The 22,825-nt window shown below is 35.0% G+C and overlaps 1 protein-coding gene across 1 annotated transcript in view; it reads left to right on the forward strand.

Annotated features, from left to right (window-relative positions):
- Adam9 (ADAM metallopeptidase domain 9) overlaps positions 1–22,825 on the forward strand; it is an 87,009-nt gene that overhangs the window by 45,401 nt on the left and 18,783 nt on the right. The window contains exons 14-16 of the mRNA XM_005338403.5: positions 831–1,026; positions 10,950–11,055; positions 16,788–16,971. Of these exons, the coding sequence (XP_005338460.1) occupies positions 831–1,026; positions 10,950–11,055; positions 16,788–16,971 (486 nt within the window). The remainder of the gene's footprint in view (positions 1–830; positions 1,027–10,949; positions 11,056–16,787; positions 16,972–22,825) is intronic.

A 22,825-nucleotide genomic window follows, 5' to 3' on the forward strand; every position in this document is an offset into this window, starting at 1 on the left:
TAAATGTTCTATAGGGATTTTTTTCTAAGTAGAAACATTTTTTTCCATGATTTTAAAGTAATTTAGGCTTATTAGAAATAATTCAACAATACCAAAGTATATATAGGTAGTAGAAAATGAAAGACCATCATTTTATGTTCCTTTGGTTGCCATTTGTTGATGATTTATTGTTAACTTAGTCACTTTTTTTCTGTACAAATGTGAGAGACAGGTATGTATGTGTTTGTATATAGTGGGTAAACACAGATACACATATTTTTATTATCCATTCTTTCCAATAAGATTATCATGGACTTTTACCCTTATATAGTTCTACATGGTTATATAATTAGAATTCCTTTAGTATGGCAACCATAATTTATCTAGTTAACTAATGGTGGACATTTAGTTTGCTTCTAGTTATTTCGTATAAGAGAAATTATTGGACCAGAATATGCATATTAAAACTTTTGATAAATATTTTACATGTCTTCCACAAATGTGCCATTCTACACTTCTGTCAACAATGTTATCAAATACTTTTTTCTTTATGCTAATGTTGGTTTCTAGCAAGTACCATTTCCTAGTTAGTGCAGTAGGTGTAAAGTGTTCATATATTTTTATTTATTTGCATTTCTTTTCGTTATCATTAAAGTTATGTTTTTTATTTTCAATTTTTATGACATGAATTATCTGTTTAGTCTTTATTTTTCTATTGGGTTATTTAATCTTTTGTTGTTAAAACCATTCATAGATTGTATAAATATGTTAACATACTGTGGTTTTCAAATTTGACTTATTTGTGGACATTATCCTGATATTACTATTTAATGTAAATCTTATTACCCTAGTTCCTTCCAGGAGGTTCTTTATGCCGAGGAAAAACCAATGAATGTGATGTTCCAGAGTATTGCAATGGTTCTTCTCAGTTCTGTCAGCCCGATGTTTTTATTCAGAATGGATTTCCTTGCCAGAATAACAAAGCCTATTGTTACAATGGCATGTGCCAATATTATGATGCGCAGTGTCAAGTCATCTTTGGTTCAAGTAAGATATTCATAATTGATTGATTTTTATTTATTTTTTGTTTTAGATTTCTTAAAAACAGAAATCAAACATTAATGATAAAGTTCTCATTTTCCCCTCTCCTATCATATCTCCCTTCTTACTTCTCCAGTGGCAATCATAATCATGAATTTTAATATGCTCAGATTCAGTCGAAGCTTTTTGCTTTTGCTCTCATCTCTTTTCTTTATCTTTGTATATAAAATATATAAACATGAGCATATATTATATTATTTTGTAGATTAAAAATTTTTTTGCAGTGTTGGGCATTAACCCCAGGACCTCATATATGCCAGGCAAATGCTGTACCATTGAGCTGTATTCCCAGAGTCTTGTTTTCTTTTTTAAGTTAGAGTGTTATAATTATACATAATAGTTGAGCTCATTTTGACAAAGTCATACATACTTGAAATTTGTTTTACTCTATTTCAGTTCTTGTCCCCCCCATCACTTTCCTTCCCTTTCGTTCTCCTCCTATTCTCCTTCCTTTACTGACCTTCCTTTGTTCATTTATTTAGTTATTTTCAATTGGTGCTTTTTACATATATATATATATATATATATAAAGGTGAAAAATACATGTGTGTGTGTGTGTGTATAAAGGTAGAATTTCCTGTAGTATATTTATATATGCATATAGCATGATTTTGTTAAATTTATTCCAGATTTCTTCCCCTTTCCCATCTCCCTTCTTAATCTTCTTCTACTCCACTGATCTTTCCTATATCTTTAGGACCTCCTATACCCCTCTTTTTCCCTTATTTTTTTCTAGCTTCTGCCTATGAGAGAGAATATTCGATGTAATTTTCTGTAGACTCTCATTTTCTAGTTTTAATAAAAGCTTATGTACCTTGGCCTGATATTTGCATCACTCCCCAGAATTTTCTTGAGATTTATCTATACTGATACATTTGTATTGTAGTACATTAGAATATTTCATTAGGCTAAATGGTCCATGATTTAGTTATCCATAGACCATGATTTAGTTATCCATTTTCTTAGTGATGTATATTTACCATGTGTTTTTATTTTCCATGTTTTTTTCTTTTTAAAGTTCTCATTTTTATCAGAGGTATACCACAGATCAGAGCTAAACGACTCTATAATGTTTGCTATAAAAATTAAAGTCTATTTCTACTCAGCATCCCCATCCTTTGAGATAACAGCTTTTATTTGTTTTAATTGATTTTTTTGGTGGTGGTTGTTACTTGCCCCAGTCTTTGCATAATCTCTTGGTAGTACTGCTTTTTTGATGTTTATGAAAGATAAGAATTAGTTTTCATTCCTTTTCTTCTTTCATCCTTTGACAACTTTCATTATATCAGTGTTCATTTTCCATTCTCCATCCTTCCAATATAAATTAATTATTGTTTTAGATAAAGCAGTGTTGACTGTGTATTATACAGTAGCTATGTTGATGCCATTCACAAATGAATGTAGTAAGTTACAATTACTTTTCCACTTTTATATTCCCTAGATTGAGGGAATATAAAAGGGAATATAAAAGTTGATTCTTTTTGGATTCTGTTTCTGTCTCTTGATTTGGGTAGCTTTCTATATACTTACCACTAGTTGAACCGTAAATGATTAACCACTAGCCTGTGGTGATGTATGGAATACCACAATGGTGGATAAGGAATTCTGTAGCTCCACAGAAGGTAATTCTGGCAAAAACATTGTATGTAGGGACAGAAAATCCACATCCAAGCCAGGTGCAGTATTGTACTACTGTTATCCCATTACTTGGAAACCCGAGACAGGAAGATCACAAGTTCAAGACTACTCTAGTCAACCTAGTGAGACCCTGTCTCAATGTAAAAAATAAAAAGGGCTAAGAATGTAGCTAAGTGGTGGAATACCTCCATATTTAATCCCCAGTACAGGGGAGAAAATATCTACTTGAAGAATCTCTATTCTAGTAAGAACAAAACACTGCCCCTTCCATTATAAAAACAGAATAGTGTAGTGTAATCACCCTGCCACCAGGTAGCTGGATGATTACCCCTAGAAATGGTGCCACTTTGTGGACTCAGTGGTCTTAGCTTCCAGCAGATTGGGCACTTAGCACTGGCTGCAATCATATCAATCGTTGAGTGGAGTTCATTTTTCTGATCCCACGAATGACCTCCAACCCTGCAACCTTGGTTATTTTATGAGATATTTGGATGATGAGAAGGAATGCTAGGGAAAGAGGCTGTGATCCATCCTATCTATTTGATTATTAAAACCATTGGCCGCAGCCCATCACTTGGTTTGTAATCATGTTTCTGGCCATTTCTCCTTGCAAACAAAGTAAAAAACCAGGTGAATTTCAGGGATGTCCTGGAAAAGGACTGTAATGCCATACCTGTCCACTTTTGGGTTCTGCCTATTGTGCAGAACCATCTGCAAAAGAGGCCTCATTCTTCTCTTCCTGCCTCTGCCAACTCAGTGTAAAGAATTCCCCATGAGGGCATAGGTTCTGGCTAGGAGAGAGAATGCTGTGTACCAGGAGTAGGGACTATGGGCATTGGGTCACTTGGGTCACTTCATGAGCCTTTGTTGCCTGCTTGGGTTCAGTCTTATATATACCACTTCCATTTCAGGGTGGAGTGTTGCCTAACTTTATAAGTTGGTTTGTCAGTTCTCACCCACTTCACAAGTCACCAAGTTACCATTCAACTCAGTGACTACTTAAGGTTCAGTAATAGAAGAAGGACCATTTCTCAAAAGGAGAGTAGTTAACCACAAAGGATAGCCGAATTTCACTCCAAAATCCTAAAGACTTGTGCTGCCATTCTCCTATAGGGAATTGGCAAAGGCTCCAAGTAGCATTTTTATCTGCCACTGAAACTTCAAGGACTGTTTTATCTGCCCAGTTGACAGAGAATCTTGTATGGCATCCTGGGCCTGTTGCAGAATATTCTGTTTGTGTCCCCAGGTTAGCAGGTTTTTAGGTCACTGGATAAATGGTGCAGAGTAATATCACCAAATGAGGAATACAGTCATGTGTCACTTAATGAAAGGGATATATTCTGAGAAATGCATCGCTAGGTGATTTCATCATTGTGTGGATGTTATAGAAGTGTATTTATATAACCTAACATGACTGTGAAATCACTAAGTGATAAATGGGACCATCATTGTATATGTTGTCTGTTGTGGACTGAAGCATCATTATGTGGTGCATGACTGCATAATACCTTCAAATCCTAATGAGGATTGCTAAGTGTTGTGCCCCTCTTTGGGTTATGGGAGTGATAAAAAACAACAACTTCTCTTTTAGAAAGAATATCTATTCCCCCCTCCCCCCTTTTTTTACTGGTGCATTATAATTATATATAATAGTGGGATTTATTGTTGCATATTTGTACATGAACATGACATAACAATAAAATGTGCTCAATATTGTTCCCTTTTTCTACCTTCTTCCTCATGATCCTTTTCCTCTAATATACTGGTCTACCTTCAATTTTTCTGAGATCTCTCTCTTTCCTTTTTCCTCTCTAGCTTTTACATATGAGAGAAAACATAATGATCCTTGACTTTCTGAGTTTGACCTATTTCCCTTAATATAATACTCTCATTATTCCATCCATTTTCCTACAGATGTCATAATTTCAGTGTTCTTTATGGCTGAATAGAACTCTATTATGTGCCACATTTTCTTTATCCTTTCATCCATTGAGGTCACCTAGCCTTGTTCCATAGTTTGTTTTGAATTGTTCTGCTGTAAATATGGGGGTGCGTGTGTTGCTATAGTATGCTGACTTTAATTCTTTGGATAAATACTGAGGAGTGGTATAATTGGGTCATATGGTGGTTTCATGTCTAATCTTTTGAGGAACCTCGGTACTGATTTCCATCTTTCCAACACTGTAAAAGTGTTCTTTTCCCCCACATCCTCTCTAGCATTTATTATTGTTTGTATTTTCCATGGCTGCCATTTTAACTGGAATGAGATGAAATCTCAGTGTAGTTTTTATTTTCATTTCTCTAATTGCTAAAAATGTTGAACATTTTTGATATATTTGTTGGCCATTTGTTTTGTATTTCTTCTTTTGAGAAGTATCTGTTTAATTTGTTTTCTAATTTATTAATTGGCTCCTTTTTTGGCAGTAAGTTTTGACTTCTTTATATTTTATCTATATTAATATTTTATATTAATCCTGTCATAAGAGTAGCTAGCAAAAATTTTCTTCCATTCTGTAGGCTCTCTCTTCACATTCTTGTTTCCTTTTCTGTGCAGAAGCTTTCTAATTTGATGCTATGCCATTTATTAATCCTTGATATTATTTCCTGAGCTTTAGGAGTCATTGAGGATGTTGTTGCTTAAGCCTGTATGTAGGAATACTGACCCTTGTTTCTTTTTTTTTTTAAATATTTTTTATTAGTTGTTGTTGAATTTTTTTTAACTTATTTATATGTAGTGCTGAGACTCAAACCTAGGGCGTTACACATGCTAGGCAAGCGCTCTACCGCTGAGCCACAACCTCAGCGCCCTCACCCTTGTTTCTTTTAGGAGTTGCATAGTTTCTGGTCTAATTCTTAGTTGGTGCATCTTGAGTTGACTTTTGTGCATGTTGAGAAATAGGGATCTACTCTTATTTTAGAAGAGATATTTTAACGTTTCTCATACCCTAGTAATGTCATTGAGGTAGAAGATTCCTGGATTTTCATCAGATTTATTTCTTATCCTTCATCATGTAGATCTTACCAATGTCTATAGTGTTTGCTACTTTTTTCTGACTAGTTTCAGTGAACATAATATTTTCATTGTAATAGAGTGGAGTGATATTATTTTGGAAGGGAAAGGCAATCATGGCCCTCAAAGTACATAATGACATAGGTCAGGCTGAAGAGTTGATATACTCCTGAAGTAAGATAGTGAAGGTTGTATTTCTGCCTTGACATCTGACAGCATCCTGCTTCTGGTATGCCATGTAGATGGGCCTGAGAATTAAAGCATTTGTCAGTTCACAGCTGCAAGCCAGGTATCAGGGAATGTGTTAATTTGCTCAAACAATGAATCACATGTGGAACAACAGCTAATGTTGGAGTCATCACTGGATTAAGCTTAGGTGATCTTCTGTCATTGTCCAAGAACTATTTGTCTTTTTTTATAGGCCAAATAGGTGAGTTGAATGTAAGTGTGGTGAGTCAGAACTCCTGTCTTTTAGGTTCTTAATGGTGACACTGATCTCCACAATCCCTCCAGGAATGTGGTATAGCTTTTAGTTTACTATTTTCCAAGGTAGAAGTGTTCTAGTAAATTCCACCTGCCTTTTCTACCATAATAACTGTCAGGAAACTAATGTAGGGATTCTGCCATTTGCTGAGTGCATGTATTACAATTATGTATTCTGGAGCTATAAGAAAAAATGCAAAATGGATTTGGGGACTCACTGACCCTACTATGAGATGGACCTTAGCTAAAATTCCATTTATCACTTGACCTCCACAAGCCCCTACTGTAGTGGACCACAGTGATATTTTGTGTCTGTTAGTGTCACTGTAGATACAGTGGCTATGTTGCCAAAGAGACTGTTTGTTTCCTTTTCCCTAGTGCATCAAATCTTAGTCTGATTGATTTTGTGTAAGGGTCAGTCTGTTTTGTGTTTCTGTAATAATATACCACAGTCTTGGAAATTTAAAATGAACACAAATATAATGGCTTACACTTCTGAAGGCTGGACAGTCCAATATCAAGTCACCAGCATCCAGTGAGGGCTATGTTGCCATTTCACCATATGGTGGAAGGCAGAAGGGCAGGAGACAAAACAGGGACCTAACCAACCCATTTATACTGGCATTCATCCCATTATGTGGGCAGAGTCCTCATGGCCTAATCACAAAAGGTACCACCTCTTAATATTGCTGCAGTTATAATTCCATTTCAGTATGAGTTTTGAAGGAGACAAATATTGAAAGTATAGCAGACTGCTATAACAGTATATTATGGACAGGGTGGCTTAAACAATAGACATTTGTTTTTCACAATTCTGGAGACTTGGAAGTCCAAGGTACCAGCTGATTTGGCTCCCAGTGAAGGCTTTCTTTCTGGCTTGCAGATGGCCACCTTCATATGGTGGTGGGAAAAAGAGATGTCTCTCCTCCTCCTTATAGGGTCACTGGCACTATAATGAGAGACCCACCCGTGACCTTATCTAACAACATCTCCTAAAAGACTCATCTCCAAATCTCATTTCATGGGACTTAAGACTTCAACATATGAAATCTGGAGTACACAGACATTCAGTACATAATACAGTTACCTTGGTGAAAGTCATTCCTTTGGAAGTGGCTAAGATAATGATTAATAGTATAAATTTTTGCCTGTGTGCCAGAATTCTTCCCAAAGGGACTGGCCTTTTTTTTTCACTCAGACATTTCTTTTCTGCATACATGTTTAAGTCAGGTCATGGTCCTCTGCTTCTTTGTTCAGTGTTTAGCCAACCCACCAGGTAAACTGTTAGGAGCCCTTTCTAACTCGGAGTAGCAACACTAAGTATAGAATCTCTGCTTATGAGTTCTTGCTAATAAATTCAGCCTAATCCACTTTTGTGTTTCTTCCACCATTATCCTATGCCCTTGATATCCCATCCCACACATGCTCTAGGGGTCCATTTGGAGTATTGTGAACCTCCTCATGGGTCATATTTTGTAGTTTACCTGTCGGGGTTTGTTTTGATTGGAGTCTAGTTACAGGTCTATAAGCAGAGAGGGAAGTTGGGAATGGGTCCAGAGGAAAGTTGGAATAGCATTACATGGCAGTTTCTTCAGGGGAGTTTCCGCAGGCAATCAGGGTTAATTCCCATGGTGTGGAGAGGCTGTTTCCACAGAGAGTATAGTGGCCTCTTCCACTGGGGGTGAAGAGCTTGCTTCCACTAGCAAAGAGTCATGAGGTTCATACTGAAGTTATTATGCCCCAGATGATGGGAGAATAATGAAATTTAAGTGGGGAAATGCCATGATATGATTTGCTTTTGAGATTTCTGTAGCAACACTATGGAAAATAATTTAGAGGAGCAGAGAAAGGATATTGGGTAGCTGCTATATAGTAGTTCAGGTGAGAAACCATGGAGACTTTACATTGAGACATTCAGCACATTTAGTGAGCTTTATTTTTATTCCACATTAGTGTTATCAGTGTTCTCAGAGCGATAATCTGCATTGTGCAGAATCCTTGTTTCCTGTATTGGCTTCAGATGGTTGAGGCTGCTCAGGGAGAAGTTGCTTTTCAGCAGATATCTGTGGTTTATAAATTGGCAGTGATGATTGATACCGAAACTATTCTAGAATTCTGTTTTCTCATCTTCTTCCTTTTTTTGTTTTGAGTCAATAAGAACAGCAACCATAAAGGGAATATGATATTTGTCATATATTTGGAGAGGCTTCCCTTTAATTAAGAAAGAGGACAACTACTAACAGAGGGATTTTTCTGTTTTCTTCCTGGTAAACTATATTCATTACCCATCAAGGTGTGAGATACTTAATAGGTGCTTAATGTATATTTAATATATGAAGGAAGAGGGGAAAGAATGGATGGAGGAAGAAAGGAAGGAAAGCAAACAGGCAGGGAGGGAAAAAGGTAGAGAGAAGGGAAGACAGAGGAAGTAAAGAAAGAAAGAAGAAAGGAAGGGAGGCAGGAAACAAGGAGGGGAAGAGGAAAGGAGGAAGAAAGGAGGGACCAGTCTTTACTTTGATATTTCTGTATCTGGGTTTTTTTTTTTTTTTGTTTTGTTTTTTTGTTGTTGTTTTGTTTTGTTTTGGGTATGGTGGATTGAACCCAGGGGCACTTAACCACTGAACCACTCCCCCAGTCCTTTTTTGTATTTTATTTAGAGACAGGGTCTCCCTGAGTTGCTTAGGGCCTCACTAAATTGCTGAGGCTGGCTTTGAACTAGTGATCCTCCTGCCTCAGTCTCCTGAATGCTGGAATTCAGGTGTGTGCCACTGTGCCTGGATATATTTCTATTTTTCTTTCAGTTTTTGTTTCTGTTATTTAGTTAAGATTTCTCTGAATTTAGAGTTGTTGATTTTGTGTAGATTTTGACACTGGTCTTGGAGATCAGGAACAGGTCCTTGTTCTCCCAGTGTTGAAGATTAAAAGATTAAGAAAAGAGATAATAACAGTCTTCTCTGAAGAGAAGGGGGCCCAGAGCTGGGTATCGTGGAGGGGGTGTGTCTTGCACTTTTATAGACTTCAGAATCCCCCTTTTAATCCTTGCCTTCTCTTTCTTCTCCATGTACAAGCTTAAGGGCAGGAGGGAGCAGGTGCACAGGGATTAATCCTTAGCAACCCACTGTGCTGGGCAGTGTGACCCCTGAGGTTAACTTTTAGCAGCCCATTGTCTTTTCTTTGATAACCAGTCCTCATCATCTCAAACCCCATCATTCATTATCTACACTGACTGCCAGGACCCCACCCCCATTTTTGGGAGGAATGTGACATATCCTGTCTGCTCAGGCCGGGCAGGACTGCAGGCAGATTGGCACAGTAAGCTCATTTTATAGACATTATTCTCTTATCCTCGTGTTCCCCATTCTCATCTATCTGTTCCCTTGCAATTCTTGCTCTCTCTGGTTTCTCCTATATCCTTTGTCTTTCAGTGGGTCAGATAGAGACTGAGGAAGACTAATAAATAATTGGGACTTATCTATGCCAGGTCATGGTATAGGGTGAAGAAATCTGTCAGCTTCTGATGTATTTTGTAGGAATGGGCAGGTTATTATAAAAGTAATTACAGATAGTCATTTTGATGAGGTAAGTACTATTATTTAGCAAATATAGTGCTTTCATAGAGGTTTGCAAAAAATGTCCAAGACTTAGGGAACTATAGTTATTTTTTTCCTTTACATATTATCTGGAATTTTTATAGTTATTTCTGTTTTTATAAGAGCTTGATTGGGGATGTTAACATGTTTCATCTCATTTTTCCAGTAAAGGTTTCTGTATTTGTTTTTCATTTTATTTGATCCCCTGCTTCTTTTTTGCTTTCTTTCTTTCTTCTCCATATTCATTTTCTTTAAAACCAAGTGGCCTAGTATCAGATGTGTAAGTGAACTTCCTTTAATTAAGGAGAAAGTACTGGCATTTTGGCTTGAAAATATTTCTAAAGAAAATGAATATTTCCAAAGAACCTACTTTTTAGGTATATATAATTAGGTAGAAAAGTTGAATATTAAGTGATATGTAAAATTTAAGAAAATAAGAATGGATTGATACTTTGTCATCTATTATAGGTGTTTGTCAATTCATCTATTTAACAGAAATATCTAAACTCAATATCCATAAAGTGGTTAACTGGAAAAAATGATTGGCAGTATTTTCACTAGGTCCCCCTAGCTGATCTAATCAGGGGTACGAAATGTGTACATGAGAGCAGTGAGAAGGAATGTGCTGAGATGACACCAATCTGTGCATTGACTTTAAATGATAATTTCTTGTTTAATGGTATTTTCTTTTTCTTTCTTTTTTTTTTTTTTTTTTTGAGAGAGAGAGAGAGGGAGAGAGAGAGAGAGAGAGAGAGAGAGAGAGAGAGAGAGAGAGAGAGAGAGAGAGAATCTTTTAATATTTATTTTTTAGTTCTCGGCAGACACAACATCTTTGTTCGTATGTGGTGCTGAGGATCAAACCCGGGCCACACGCTTGAGCCACATCCCCAGTCCTTGTTTAATGGTATTTTCTTATAGGACTTGAGTGCTTGAGACTGGCTTTAAGGGCAATCTAAATGTTATTTTTAATTTGTTGTTATATATGAAATATAGAACAAAAATTTTTTATCTGTAAGGGCTAAATCTTGTTTTCAGAGGTGTGGAGGCAGTTCATCCAGTGTATGGACTGTCGAAGGGAATAGTTTTATTTTTGAGTTAAATTACTATAACTTTTTTTTTTTTTCTCTTTTAAATGTTCAATGTTACAGAAGCCAAGGCTGCCCCAAGAGATTGTTTCATTGAAGTGAATTCTAAAGGTGACAGATTTGGCAATTGTGGTTTCTCTGGCAATGAATACAAGAAGTGTGCCACTGGGTAAGTGGAGGTGAGATCCTAGAGCATTGTGAAGATGATAAGACCAGTCTTCTCTAGTGTCCTCTGTGACAAGTCCTTGTCACAGCTCCTAGCAACTGCTGACTTTCTCGCTTTCTATGTATTTTTTAAAAATTTTATACATTTTCTTTTCTTTTTTTGTGATGAGTTTTCACTGTGTTGCCCAGGTGGTCTTAAAAAGTGATTCTCCTGCCTCTGCCTCCCCTCCCAGATGCTGGGGTGGCAGGCTTATGCTATCATGCCAGCCTTCTCCTCCTTTACCTAACCTTCAAAATTAATATTTTACAATACAAGGCTTCAGACAGTCTCTGGTGTTAGGGACAAAACTGGTAAAATAATTCATTTCTTTCAACATTAACTGTCTCAATCTAATAAGTTTTAGATTCTTACTTTGTTTATCCTAGATCAACAATAAGAATCCCAACCAAACACCCTTTTCTTTTTCCTTTCAATATTAGATTATATTTCCAAATCCCAAGGTAAAGGGTATTTGCAGAATTAATTCTGGAGTTCATTATTTTATTCTAGCTCTACATAATTTTAAAATTGTGGATTAAAACTTTTTATTCTTATAATTAACATTTACTTATTGTAAAAATATTAATAACATTAAAAACTTACAAATGAGAACAAAGTCATCCACCTCAACCCATATATGTTCACTAATTTCAATGTCTTTCCTCTGTTTTAATTTCTGTACACTGTCTCTACTCACACTAACATTTTATTTAATGGGAATTAATTTGTAATATCGTGCTCTGTTCTACCCACTCCACCTCCTAAACCCCCCAGTTAGACTAAGAAACTTGTAGTGAGACAGTGTTTCCTAGGAAGAAATAGCACTGACTTCTACATGGCAAATCCAACAGATACTTTTAGGTCTTCATGGTACTTGACCTTTCAGTAGCATTCATTTCTCATTCTTGAAAAAACCTCTTTCCTTACCATAAGGTAAGTCCTTCATCTGCTATATATTATGTATGCATGTATGTATGTATTTTCTGTGGCTTCATTTGCCACATCTGTGAAATGCTTCAGCCATACTGGCCTATAAGTGCCTTTTGCCACAGGACCTCTTGCATATACCATTTCTTAGCATGGTTAATTCTGTTTATCTTCCCAATCTCAGTTCAAGTATAGTTTCTTTAAGGAAGACTTCCTCCAGTTTCTTAACAGGGTCAAATATCATACTTACACATATTCTTAATGCTATATATCTCTTTTGCATAGAATTTGATGTGTTGTATTTTCATTACTGTTCAAAATATTTTCTAATTTGCATTGTGATTTTTCCTTTGACGTGTAGGTTGAAATGTGTTACTTAATTTCTAAACAATTGGTAATATTCTGATTATCTTCTTGATTTTGATTTCTAATTTAATCCCATTCAGGACATACCGTATATGATTTCAGCTCTTTGGAATTTATTGAGATATGCATTGTTGCCCTGTATATGTGGTTTATTTGGGTGAATGTACCATGTGCAATTAAAAAACAGAGTATTCTGCAGGGTTTCCAGATTCATTATTCTGTTAATATCAAATTAATCAATAGTTGAAATTTCCATGTCTTTTGGGAGGTTTGTTTTTTTTTTATCTGTTTGCTCCTTCAGTTTCTGAGAGAGGCATGCTAGATTCATGTTATGATTATGAATTTGTCTGTTTTCTTTGTAGTTTTTAAATTTTTATTGTGTGTGGTGTGAATTTGTTATTGAGTGCATGCACTTTGAGGATTATGTCTTCTTGATGAGTTAATCCTTTTACTATTTACCAAACTTACATCATGATCTCTGGAATATTCTTTTGTAATATTTGCCACCATTTTAGTTCTGTGACTACTTGCTTATCACTCATCCTCACTAAACTGTAAGTTTAGATGACACATTTTATCATTAGTGTTTAACATAATGCCTGGAACACAGTGCCTAATAAGGTTTGTTGAATTAACTAATGAATGAAGGTACAGATTAATGTGGGTAAAGAATTAGTATAAAGGGATAAAGATTAGTGTTTAGGGCTGGGGATATGGCTCAAGCGGTAATGCGATCACCTGGCATGCACAGGGTGCTGGGTTCGATCCTCAGCATCACATAAAAGTAAAATAAAGATGTTGTGTCCACCGAAAACTGAAAAATAAATATTAAAAAAATTCTTCTCTCTCTCTCTATCTTAAAAAAAAAAAAGATTAGTGTTTAGGGATAAGTGGATTCATGCAAACTTGGAGAGAACTTGGTAGACATATCATATTCTTCTTTATAGCCTAGTTTGGTTTCTTATTTTTATGACTCTCATTGAAAATATGGAAGCTATACTTGTCAAACTTATAAATTACTGAGTAGCTAATTTGAGAAAAATTTTATAATAGTAATATAATGGTACTATAGTTATTCTGAATACACATTTGAAGTTAGACCCTTTGAGTTTGAATCCTGGTTCAACTTCTTAACATCTCAGAGACTTTAAACAATTCACCTCCCTTTCATTCTTCATTTTTTTTCCCTATAAAATGGGGATAATGTTGGAAATACCAAGTGTTTTTTAAAAAAATATTTATTTAGTTGTAGTTGGGCACAATACCTTTAATTTATTTATTTTTATGTGGTGCTGAGGATCAAACCCAGGGCCTCACATGTGCTAGGCAAGTGCTCTACCACTGAGCCATAACCCCAGCCATCTAAGTGTTGTTTTGAAGACTAAATGAGTGTTGAATATTAGTGATAAGGGCAGTACGTGGTCATTGTAGTGCTCCTCCTCTTCCTCCTCCTCCTCATCATGATCTTTATTATAATCTCATCATAGAAAATATGTATATAAAATCTAAAAAAATCTAAAGAATAATCACATATGGTTCTATCATCCAGATATTTCCTTGAAGTATTTTTTTTCCTTTTCATGTGTTCATATATTTCTAAACACGAACCACATGTTTCATATTGAACATAAACATTGCTATTCTAAACATGTGGTTCATATTTAGAAATATATAAACCATGTGCAACACCTTGACTGAAAGAGCTATTTTTCTCTTTTTTTTTTCCAGTATATAGATAATATCATCCTTTTGAACTTTTCATTATTTCATTTATTTTAAATTACTATAGTTTTGGTGCTGAAGGTTGAACCCGGGGCCTTATGCATGCTAAGCATATTCTCTACCACTGAACTACACCCACTGCTGTTCTTTAAGGCAATTCACAATACTGTATCACCTCTAGCAAAATGATCAGCTTTTAAATATCTGATACCTAGTTGATGTTCATATTTCCCTAGTCTTCCTCAAATTGTGTTTCACACTGACAATTTTTCCATACCAGGACTCAAATCAAGGATCATCTGTTGCATTTAGTTGTCATGTCATTTAAGTCACTTTCAATCTAAAATATTCCCCTTCATTGTAATTTTTTTTCTTTCCAACGGCATTGACCTGTGGAAATGGCTGGGCCAATAAGCCCATGTTTTGGATTTGTTTGATAATTTTCTTTCAGTGTTGCTTGACTTTTATCTGTTCACTGAATTTTCTTTAAATGAGAATTGAAATCTAAAGTCTTAGATTTGGGTTAAATACATCTGTTAAAAATACTTCATAAGTGATCATTATGTTAAGAAGGCACATAATATGGGCTGTCTTACAATTGGTGATACTAAGCAACAGTGACCAGATCTTGCTATCATAAAGTTAGGATTTTCCATTGCAGCCAACAGGTAATATGTGGAATGATGCTTTTGTGCAATATGAATATCCACTGCCCCACCACCGTTTCACCCCATGGATGATCCTTAACTGAAGCAATTATTTTATTGAGGTTGTGATATTATAGTTAATAAAAACATCTTTTTGTCTTTTTTGGGGATGTTTGTGTTTTTTATTTTGTGAACTGCCTGTATCTTTATGAAGTTTTTTCTGTTCAAATGATTTTTTAAATGATATGTAACAGTTTTTTTTATGTTAAGAGTATTTTCCTTTTATACTTTAATATGTCACCAAGATTGCATATGAAATAATGAATGTATCTCAGCAATGTGAATTTTCCCAGGCTTCAGAAGATGTTAACTGAGATCCACTTTATGCTATGTATCATTTTAGAGGTTTCATACCTAATCTCCCAACTATGTAATATAGACATTATTATTTATTTCCTTCTTTTAGATGAAGAAACTGAGGGACAGAGTTTAAGCACTTTACTCTGGTAATCTAGCAAATGAATGTCAACATAGAATAAATGTAAAGTTGGGACAAAATCATTAATTCTTATTGCAGAACAGAGGGAAGATAGGGAATAGCAGCATATGACAAAAATTAAATAGGAGTCTTTTTGATAAATTCAAGGGAATCAATAATGGAATAAAAATTCTGGAAAAGCTGCTATAATCTTAGGCTTAATGGAAATGTAGTATCTGGAATAAAATAAAAGAGCGCTTCATTTTCTTTGCTTGTCAAGCTAAAAATGAAGTTCCATTCTGAGTATCATGCTTCAAGAGGCAGTAAGACAGGCGGGTACTATGGTGCATACCTATAATCCCAGCAGCTGGAGAAGCTGAAGCAGGAGGATTGGAGGTTTAGAGCCACCCTCAGAAACTTAGTGAGACCCTAATCAACTTAGTGAGACCTGTCTCAAAAAAAAAAAAAAAAAAAAAAGGCAGTGAGGCAAACTGAAACATATTAGAAGGGAACTTCCTTGTTCCTGTTACATGAAAAGTAACAGTAGGATATTTCCCTTGTGCAGTAAGCATTTGGGAGCTATTGTCCACAATTAGCTACCTCCTGAAAGAAGAAGATTATTTGTGTGGTCTCCTATGAAAGGTCTGGAATCAATGGAGAAGGGATAGTAAGAGAAAGATTTTTCACTTAGTGAGTAAAAGAATGTGCATAATAGCTCAAATGGAGGAAGTTGCAGGAGGTTGTGAGTTAGAAGTATTGGAAAAAAATGTCCTATGATGACTTGGCAATAATATCATGGAAAAGATTCAAGAATAGGTTAGGTGCTTAGGTCAAATGACAGTTAAAATAGGAAATTTCAATGCTGGGTCATAAAAGTTGATATTAGAAATATGCAGGATATAATGTATATAGGAAGGACATTTATCTTATACAACCTTTAAATGTGAATGGTAGCCAGGGAAAACTTCATAGATTTTGAATATCAAGTCAATAAATTAATAAGTTAGTAAATTAGGGATTGAATCTTTAAGAAGCTAGGAGTCAGGGCTGGGGATATGGCTCAAGTGGTAGAGTGCTTGCCTAGCATGCATGAGGCACTGGGTTCGATTCTCAGCACCACATAAAAAATAAAATTGTTAATGTGTCCACCAAAACTAAAAAATAAATATTTTTAAAAAAGAAGTTAGGAGTCAGCCAGCCAAAGAGGGGTGGAGTCCTTTTTTTAGAGTTTCCTCCCTCACTGTGTCACATTTTGTAAACATCCTTACTAGTTAGACTCTTTTGAACACTAGAATAGGCACTGAAGAGGGATTAGGAGTGGGAAAAGGAGTGTTAGCATCATTTGTTACCCTAATAATTTGCATCTTAGCTTCCATTTATCTCTTCTCTTCCTTTTTAAAAGATAGTTGCTTTTCATCTCTTGCTCTTATACACTTCCTCTGTTGAGATTTCCTTCAGCCAAATAGCAAATTCTGGCTTCAGACAAATATGTAATTTATCTTTTGTTTGTACAGTGGATGCATTTTATGTTTCCTTTTTTTTTTCTTACTTTGTAGAAATGCTTTGTGTGGAAAGCTTCAGTGTGAGAATGTACAAGAGATGCCTGTATTTGGAATTGTGCCTGCCATTATTCAAACACCTAGTCGAGGCACCAAATGTTGGGGCGTGGATTTCCAGTTAGGATCAGATGTTCCAGATCCAGGGATGGTGAATGAAGGCACAAAATGTGATACTGGAAAGGTAATCAAAATATTTTCTGTTTATAAAATAAAATATTTAAAAAAACTATTATACAAAGTAAAAACTATTATACAAAGTAAGTGCCTGCTCTTTTATGGTTATAAAAGAAATCTATATTTATTGTAGAAATGTTACAAAATCCAAAGCCACCAAGAAGAAAATTGAGAACATCTATAATTTTACTATTTGTATTTCTTCACTGGGGTCATATAACTAATATTTTTAACTTGGCAATATACTGTGCATATTTTCTCTGTCTATTGATATGCTATTATTTATTAGCCATTTTTCTATTATTGGGACACTTAGGTGATTTCCAGAATGGGAGTGTATGTATGTGTGAGTGACATGTGCCTCCGTACCAGAAATGTCATAGTGCTTGCCCTGCTCATGTTCCTTGATACGCTGACTCTACTGTTTGGGTTTTATGAGCCCAGTTATCCAGCTCATGACTTAGTGCCAGTGTGTCTATATGAGAAGATGACCTGTGCCAAATTCCTTTAAAAGAATGTTATTAAGAAAGTTAAGGGTAGGGCAGACACTGGAAGAATTTTTTGAGAGATGTCATGAAGTAGGACTTGGGCTAGAAGGGCTGTGGCAAGCTTCAGCCATAATAATAGAGAGGAGGGAGTAGGAATGTTAAATGAGATGAAGAAACCAACTCACATGGAGGAGTGTAGCTTGAGGGGAAAGGTGAGGTGGAGGGAGTGTGATTGAGAGAACATAGCTATCTAATTATGTAGCTTATTATAAAGACAGATGGGTGGACCCTCTGATTACCTCAGTTTCTACTGTTTCTATTTCCAATTCTGTTTTTCACTTCTTAGAAAAAGACTCACATGGTTTTGTGCCTACCCTTGCTATAAACTTGCCTGCTGTAGCTATTATAAATAATGCTACAGCTTTAGAAATAAAAACTTGAAAACATTCTTGATTGTTTTCTAAGTTAAACTGCTATAATGGTATGCACACTTTTAAGGTTTTAGATATGGTTTTGCCACATTTCTATTTGGAAAAGTTTTTATTATCTTCCATTCAATTATGTTATAAGCGTTCGTTTTAAATTTTCCATCCCTTAGTCAAGGTTAGCAGTTATTATTTTAAAGCTTTCAATGATGATTTTCTTTTCTTTTACTCTTTCTTCTTATTGGTGATGCTGAATTTTTTCATTTGTATAAATGTATTTATACTTTTGTGATTTGCCTGCTAATATTCTTCAACTACTTAAAAATTGGCTTCTTAATAATTTTGAAGAAATTTAACTATGTAAAATGTAATGATATATACATATATCCCTCCAGTTTACTGCTGGCTTCTTTTTATTTTAGAACTTTTTGCCATGTTTAAATTTTTATTTTCTTAAATCTACTATATGGTTTCCAACTTTATTTACCTATTTTAATATTTTGATAGACTTTTCTCAGTATATTGTAAGGTTTTTATTCTCTTGTGTTTTCTAAACTGTTTTGTTATTTTAATACTTGTCTCTTTCATTTTTGTTTGAGGTTGACATGGATTCTTTTTCATTTATTCATAGAGAAATTAATGCTATTCCAAGTTTTTTTTTCCCGAATGGTTTATCATTTACCTTAACAACCTTGATTCTAATCTCTTTTTAAATTTGGAATGCTGTTTGAATTACTTATTACATTTTTAGTTTATTTGGGTTCAGTTTCTATTTTATACATCATGTTCTTTCGTTTGTCTGACTACTCATGTGTGCAGGCCACCTTGTTTTACTTTGAGTAGTTTTATAAGAATTTTAATATGCAAAATAGTACAGTTGCTCCTCATTCTTTTCTCATAGTTTCTTGGATATTTTCATCTATTTATCATTTCAGATGAACTTGAGATCATTTTATCAAGGTGCAAAAAATAAAAAAGGTGCTTTGGAATTTTGGTTGGGATGACATTAAATTTATGCATTTGTTATGGGGAAAAGTGACATCTTACATAATTGAGTCTCCCATAGAAGAACATGGTATGTCTCTCCATTTTGGGGGGTCTTCTTTTAAAGATTTAGTCATAAAGTCCATTCATTTTTTTCATTAGGTTTTATTCCTACATACTTGATGTTTTCATTTCCCTTTTAGGACTAGGCTCCCTTCCTCCCATTGGTTTTCTGATTTATTCATTTTCTTATCAGTTTTCACTTTTAAGAAAAGTTATTTTGTTTAATATTTTTGACTTGTTATTATTGCTATTCCAAGAAACATTCATTTGTATATATTTATTTTGTTAGCAGCCATGTACTTAGTGTCAGGTATTTTTGTTGTTGATTACATTAGCATTTTCTAGGTTAAACAGTAATCATCTGTAAATGAAAAAAAAAAAAAGCTCTTTCCTTCCAGATATTTACAGTTTCAATTATTTTTTTCTCATTGAACTGCAATGATAGAATTTTTAGATAATTTTAAATAATTATTATGATGGTGTCCCTGACTTAACTGAAAATGTACTTAAGTTTCCAAGATTATATGTGACTTTGGTGCCTTAAGGCAGAAAGCATTTATTATTTAAATGGAATATCTTTTTCATCCTAATTAGTAAGAATGAAAAAAATAAAAGAATAGATTTAAAATTTTATAAGAATTTTTTGATAGCTAGTGAAATAATCAGGATTTTTCTCTGATCTATTGATGTATGCTGGATTATATCAATGAATTTTCTAACATTACTTTTACATTCTATAAGACATATATATCTAAAATTTGTTTAACTTATATAGTTTTAATTTTTAAATTATAATCTTATATTCCTGAAGTGGACACTGTTTGGTTATAGATATATTCCTATATTCTTTTCCTAGTGAATGTATTTTTGTACTTCTGAAGGAAGATTAGATGATTTTTTTGAATACATAAAATTTTACTCTGTGGTCATCGATAGTACTCTTAAATCTCACAAAAATGCAGCTAAGACTAGATTAAAGCATAAAAGGAAATTTATTGTTTCAACCACAGGATCAGAAAAAGAGCTTTTGGATTGAGAATTTCAGATAACGTTCCTCTGGGTCTTTCTACCTCTTCCATCCGTGCTTCTCTCTTGGCTTTATTTCCTTCTGTGCACACACACCTTATCCTTGTAGTGGGGGAAGACAGATCTCACATCTTCCCAGCACCCTCAGAATAGGTAGGATTGTTCTTGCAATGAAAAATCCAGAGATCCTAGAAAAGGGCTGCAAGGCACAGCTTGAAAGGCCAGTTGTGATATGGGAAGTAGGCAGTGTAACCCTAGGACCTGTGCAGAATACACAGTGGCTACGTAGCCCTCTGCTTAGAAGGGAACTGATGACAACATCTCTAGCAATTAGAGAAATATGAATTAAAACTACACTGAGATTCCATCTCACTCTAGTCAGAATGGCAATTATCAAGAATGCAAGTAACAATAAATGTTGGCAAGGATGTGGGGAAAAAGGTACACTCATACATTGCTGGTGGGACTGCAAGTTGATACAATCACTCTGGAAAGCAGTTTGGAGATTCCTCAGAAAACTTGCAATGGAACTACCATTTGACCCAGCTATCCCACTTGTTGGTATATACCCAGAAGGCTTAAAGTCAGTATACTACAGTGATGTAGCCACATCAATGTTTATAGCAACTCAATTCACAAGAGCCAAGCTATGGAACCAACCTTAGTGCCCTTTAATAGATTCATGGATAAAGAAAATGTGGTATGTATAATAATTTCACAGGAATTTCCTATTATTTGGGGATACCAGCATTTTGGTTCTATTCAGGTCTTCAGCGGATTGGATGAGGTCCACCCATAGTAGCTGTTTTACTCAGTTTGTTGATTTAAATGTTAAATTTGTCCAAAATCAGGGCTGGGGTTGTGGCTCAACGGTAGAGCCTAGCACATGCAAGCATTCATTGGGTTCTATCCTCAGCACCATATAAAAACAAATAAATAAAATAGAGGTATTATGTCTAACTACAACTAAAAGAATTTTTAGAAAATTATCCAAAGTCCCTTGCAGAAACATACAGAATAATGTTTGACTGAATATCTAGGTACCTCATGACCTACTCAAGTTGACACATAAAATTAACTCACAATCAGTTATTATAAATAAATAAAGTTCAGAGTAAAAATATGAACTGGAAGAAAATCTGCAAAAATAGGTAGATCACAATTTATCTTCTCTGCCAAGCCTGCCCAAAAGATAAATGAATAAATGAGGGCTAAACTTGAAAGCATGAAATTGAGGAGATCTCAATAATAAGTAAAGATTTTAAGAACATTTGAAAAACCCAGAGGATGGAGAATATTTCAACAGTAGTGAACATACAACTTAAAATGTAAACAGAGAGGATGTGCACAAGAACACTGCCTTTTAGCTTGACTAAACTGACAGATTTATGATTTGGAAGTACTGGTTATAGCTGAGTGGAATGAAGCATGGAACTGAAGACTTGGTCTACAAGGGAGAGGCTGGCTCCTCAGCTTACTTCTCATATCTTGTCAATGAAGCAGCAATAGATAGTTGTCTATTTTAGGAAGGACATCAGAAGATACTATTTTTGTTGTACTGGGAGATGCTTGTCTCCCATGTTCTTTCTATAGTACACAGTTGTCTTTTATACACCTGTAACTGGCTTTAAGAGGATTGTTGCATGAAGTTGGACAATTCTTGCACAAAAAGTTAGAGATGGAAAGTGTGAAAAAAAGGTGAAATTCTGAGAAAATAAATTAAGAATTTGAAATTCAATTAATTTAAATCTCTAATTTAGAGATAAAGAACACAGAGGTGAAGTGGACAATTGTGAAATTCCAGAGTATTGGAATAATCCTAAAAACATCCAGAGTCAGAAACAAGGACAAATAAAAAATAGATCATAGGTAAAGAAAGGTGGTTAGAACTGAGTTCTGGAAGATAGGGGAGAAATATTTTTATGTTTCTGAAAGGTTCTCAACTTAGAATTTTGTATACAGTTAAATTATTAATCATGTTAGAGGACAAAATAAAAATATTTCACACATTTAAATACTCAGAACATTTATCTTTTATTTATTCTTTCTTAGGCACTTTCTGAAGTAATGTTCCAGCAAATGAGAAAGTAAAACAGGAAGAGAAAAAATTATAGTCCAGGAAACTGAATAATGTTAGAGAGAAATTTCAAGATACAACAGTGGTGTACAGGGGCAGGAGAGCAATCAATTCAGATTGGAGCAAAATCACCCTGTAGGGAGGTTTCTAGAGAAAGGGAAGTTTGAAAAGAAAATGACATGGTAAATTGTTTGAAAGGAAGATACTGAGGTTACAACAAAGGGCAATTTTTGAGAAGAAAGGTAGTCTTTACTTATTATCAAAAACAAGGCTGTATGAGGAGTGGAATATAGTACTTAGCTTTGAAATCTACAGTGTTTCTACTTAAACTTTTTATGTTTCCTTGTGGTAGAACTTCCATGAAAATAACATTCCTGGCCTCAGTCTGATACTCCTTCATGTCTCTCCAAGGGAGACAAAGTGGTTGATCCAATTGGTGAGTTCAGGAGAAGACACTGGGCACAGGTGGCTCAAGAACCCCCACCAATCTCCACCCCCTTTCAGATCTGCCTGCCTGCAGAGGGTGCATTTGGTCTGCTCTCTCAACCATGCAGTACACTTAGCAAGGAAGACTCTGTTTCTGTTGCGGGGAGGCCTTAGTTCTCCAGAGCAACCTGTGACTGGGCAGATAGGTTGAATTCTGGGTGCAGTACTAGGGAGCCTATTCTTGCTGGGTACTTACATCATGTTAAATGTTATGTTGGTAGAAAGATGATCCTTTAATTGCCTGTTCTTAGTCTTTGGTTACAGGCCAAGGAGAGGGATAGCTAGGTCTTTCCCCTGGTTCTGAACTTACTC

This window comes from Ictidomys tridecemlineatus, chromosome 14 (assembly GCF_052094955.1).
Source record: "Ictidomys tridecemlineatus isolate mIctTri1 chromosome 14, mIctTri1.hap1, whole genome shotgun sequence".
Classification (NCBI taxonomy): Eukaryota; Metazoa; Chordata; class Mammalia; order Rodentia; family Sciuridae; genus Ictidomys; species Ictidomys tridecemlineatus.